Source organism: Chinchilla lanigera, unplaced genomic scaffold (assembly GCF_000276665.1).
Source record: "Chinchilla lanigera isolate Chin_1 unplaced genomic scaffold, ChiLan1.0 scaffold00002, whole genome shotgun sequence".
Taxonomy (NCBI): Eukaryota; Metazoa; Chordata; class Mammalia; order Rodentia; family Chinchillidae; genus Chinchilla; species Chinchilla lanigera.
In genome coordinates this window covers 46,433,168-46,435,181 of record NW_004955403.1, presented here as the reverse complement: position 1 = coordinate 46,435,181, position 2,014 = coordinate 46,433,168, and the positions used below count along the sequence as shown (strand labels likewise).

General features: G+C 53.9%; 1 protein-coding gene across 3 annotated transcripts in view; it reads left to right on the top strand.

Annotated features, from left to right (window-relative positions):
* Positions 1 to 1,043: 1,043 nt before the first annotated feature.
* Positions 1,044 to 2,014, top strand: part of LOC102016969 (tumor necrosis factor receptor superfamily member 10B) — a 40,094-nt gene continuing 39,123 nt past the window's right edge. For 2 of the 3 annotated variants that reach the window (XM_013513957.1, XM_013513950.1), the window contains exon 1: positions 1,045 to 1,222. In XM_013513957.1, the coding sequence (XP_013369411.1) occupies positions 1,073 to 1,222 (150 nt within the window). In that variant the 5' untranslated portion in view covers positions 1,045 to 1,072. Of the gene's footprint in view, positions 1,223 to 2,014 lie in introns of all 3 variants that reach the window. The other variant, XM_013513955.1, reaches the window with a different exon arrangement.

The following is a 2,014-nucleotide window of genomic DNA, read 5'->3' as shown; positions in this document are numbered from 1 at the left end:
ATCCTCCTGCCTCAGCCTCCTGAGTGCTGCAATTATAGGCATGTACCACCATGCTCGGCTTCTTCTTCTTCTTCTTCTTTTTTTTTTTAAAGTTTTTTATACACAAAAATGACTACATGCAGCCAACTTACAATCAATTTATGGGATTACAAGCAGGAAATTTAGACCTACAAGAGGACCTAGAGGTACTTCTGCAAACACCACTGACTAACTTTAAATAGAACAAAGACATTCCTCAGAGAAGCAAGAGGAAGTACTTTGAGGAGCAATAGCAATGTGTCATTTACTGAAATAAAATTTTTAAAGTAAAATGTTCACAAGTTTTGATCACACCAAGTATGACAAAAATCATCAGAATCACATAACAAACGGTGTGTGTGCTTAACAGTAGAGCTTCAAAAACTTGAAGCAAAAACGTACAGAATTACTGAAAGATCTAGAAATAGCTACAATCATAGCTAGATTTTCAACACCCCTTGCAGAACAATGAAGAAAAAGAAAAAGAAAAAGCCTTAGGTGGTCTGAAAACATCATCCCCCACTTTGACTTAAACGTTGATAGCCGGGAGCCCCGGAGCTGGCATGCACTCTGGCTGTGCGTCCCGCGCCGCCTGCAGGACCACGAATCCTAACGCTAGTAGATTCTCCATTCTTTGCGAGTGCACATGGTATGCTCACAAAAGTAAATAGCACTCTGGGCCTTCAAAGGCTGCGGGGGAAGCGCAAAGAGGCTAAGAAGCGGGAGAGTCCGTGGCAGCGCTGGAAGGGGATTCGCCATCACCGTTTGCGGCGCGATCCTGAACAGAACCGGGCTCTGGGAAAGAAGCACGGTCAGGACCGGTTTGTAACAGCCTGAGCAGCCCGCTGCTGCTGCACGAGCACTTCGCGCCCAGTCCTGCTGCTGAGCAAAATGAAAAGAATCCGGTGTACCTTGGACGGGTGGTGGCAGGATGCTAATCATGGCAATTGCGAAATTTCTAGGGAGGGCTCAGGATTAAAAGAGGGCGGGACTTAGGTTATAAAAGAGCGCGCGTGGAGTCCCAGCGCCAGGACTTCTCCAGCGCAGAAGAGAGATGTTGCTCTTCCCGCTCCAGACCTCGCGAACGCCTCGCAGCTCCTCTCCTGTGGCCCTGGCGGCGCCGGCGCGGGACGCACGGGCAGGGCGCACGCCGGCGCCCGGGCTCTCGGTCACCAGGATCCTTAGGGTGGTCTTCTTGCTCATCGTAAGTCCCCGAGGGGCCCCTTGCTGGGCACGGGCAGGCTTGCGGACGAGGCGCTAGTGCCAGCCGCGGGCACCTGCGCGGCCAGGCATGTCCTGGGCCTGTCGGGAGTGCCGTGCGCCGGAATACCGGTTGGAGCGGGACCCAGCCGGGCTCGGAGGGAGCAGATCACGTCGCGCGGAAGCGGGGCGGGGGCCCTCGACCCAGCCTGGCGCCCCTCCGGGGTTAGCGACGCGTTTAGGGCTTTTCAGGGCAAGCTTGGGTACTCCAGGCCCCCGCGCCTGGCTCCGCGTTGGGGAGCCACGGGCGACTCACTTTGCCTTGCCTCACCTCTCCGTCCTCTCCCTTCGACAAGTGGACCCCACAAATGGTGGAAAGTAGCTTTCCCAATCTGCATTTCCAAGAATTCCGCGCCGGAGGAAGGGTTCTGACGCCAGACCTGGCAAGCTACCATAGGACCCGAGGAGGCTTTGTGGTCCCCCCCCCACGAGGGGTGAGGTTGTTTCGTTGTTGTTGCTTCGAGACAACATCTTACTAAGTGGCTAAACTGCACAAGTTGGGCTCGAGTTTGGCGATTCTCCTGCCTCCCGGTGCTGGGATTGCAGGCGTGCTCCACCGCCCCGCGCCCGCGTTTGCATTTCCTTTCCTTTCTGCGCTTGTGATTCGGCGCGCGTAGTGGGCGCGTGGGCGTTCCCAGGTTGATGGAAGTGCCTGCCAGTTGCACTTTTCCAAGCTCCTTTTTCTTTTTTCTTTTTCTTTTTTTCTTTCTTTTCTTTTCTTTCTTTCTTTTTTTTT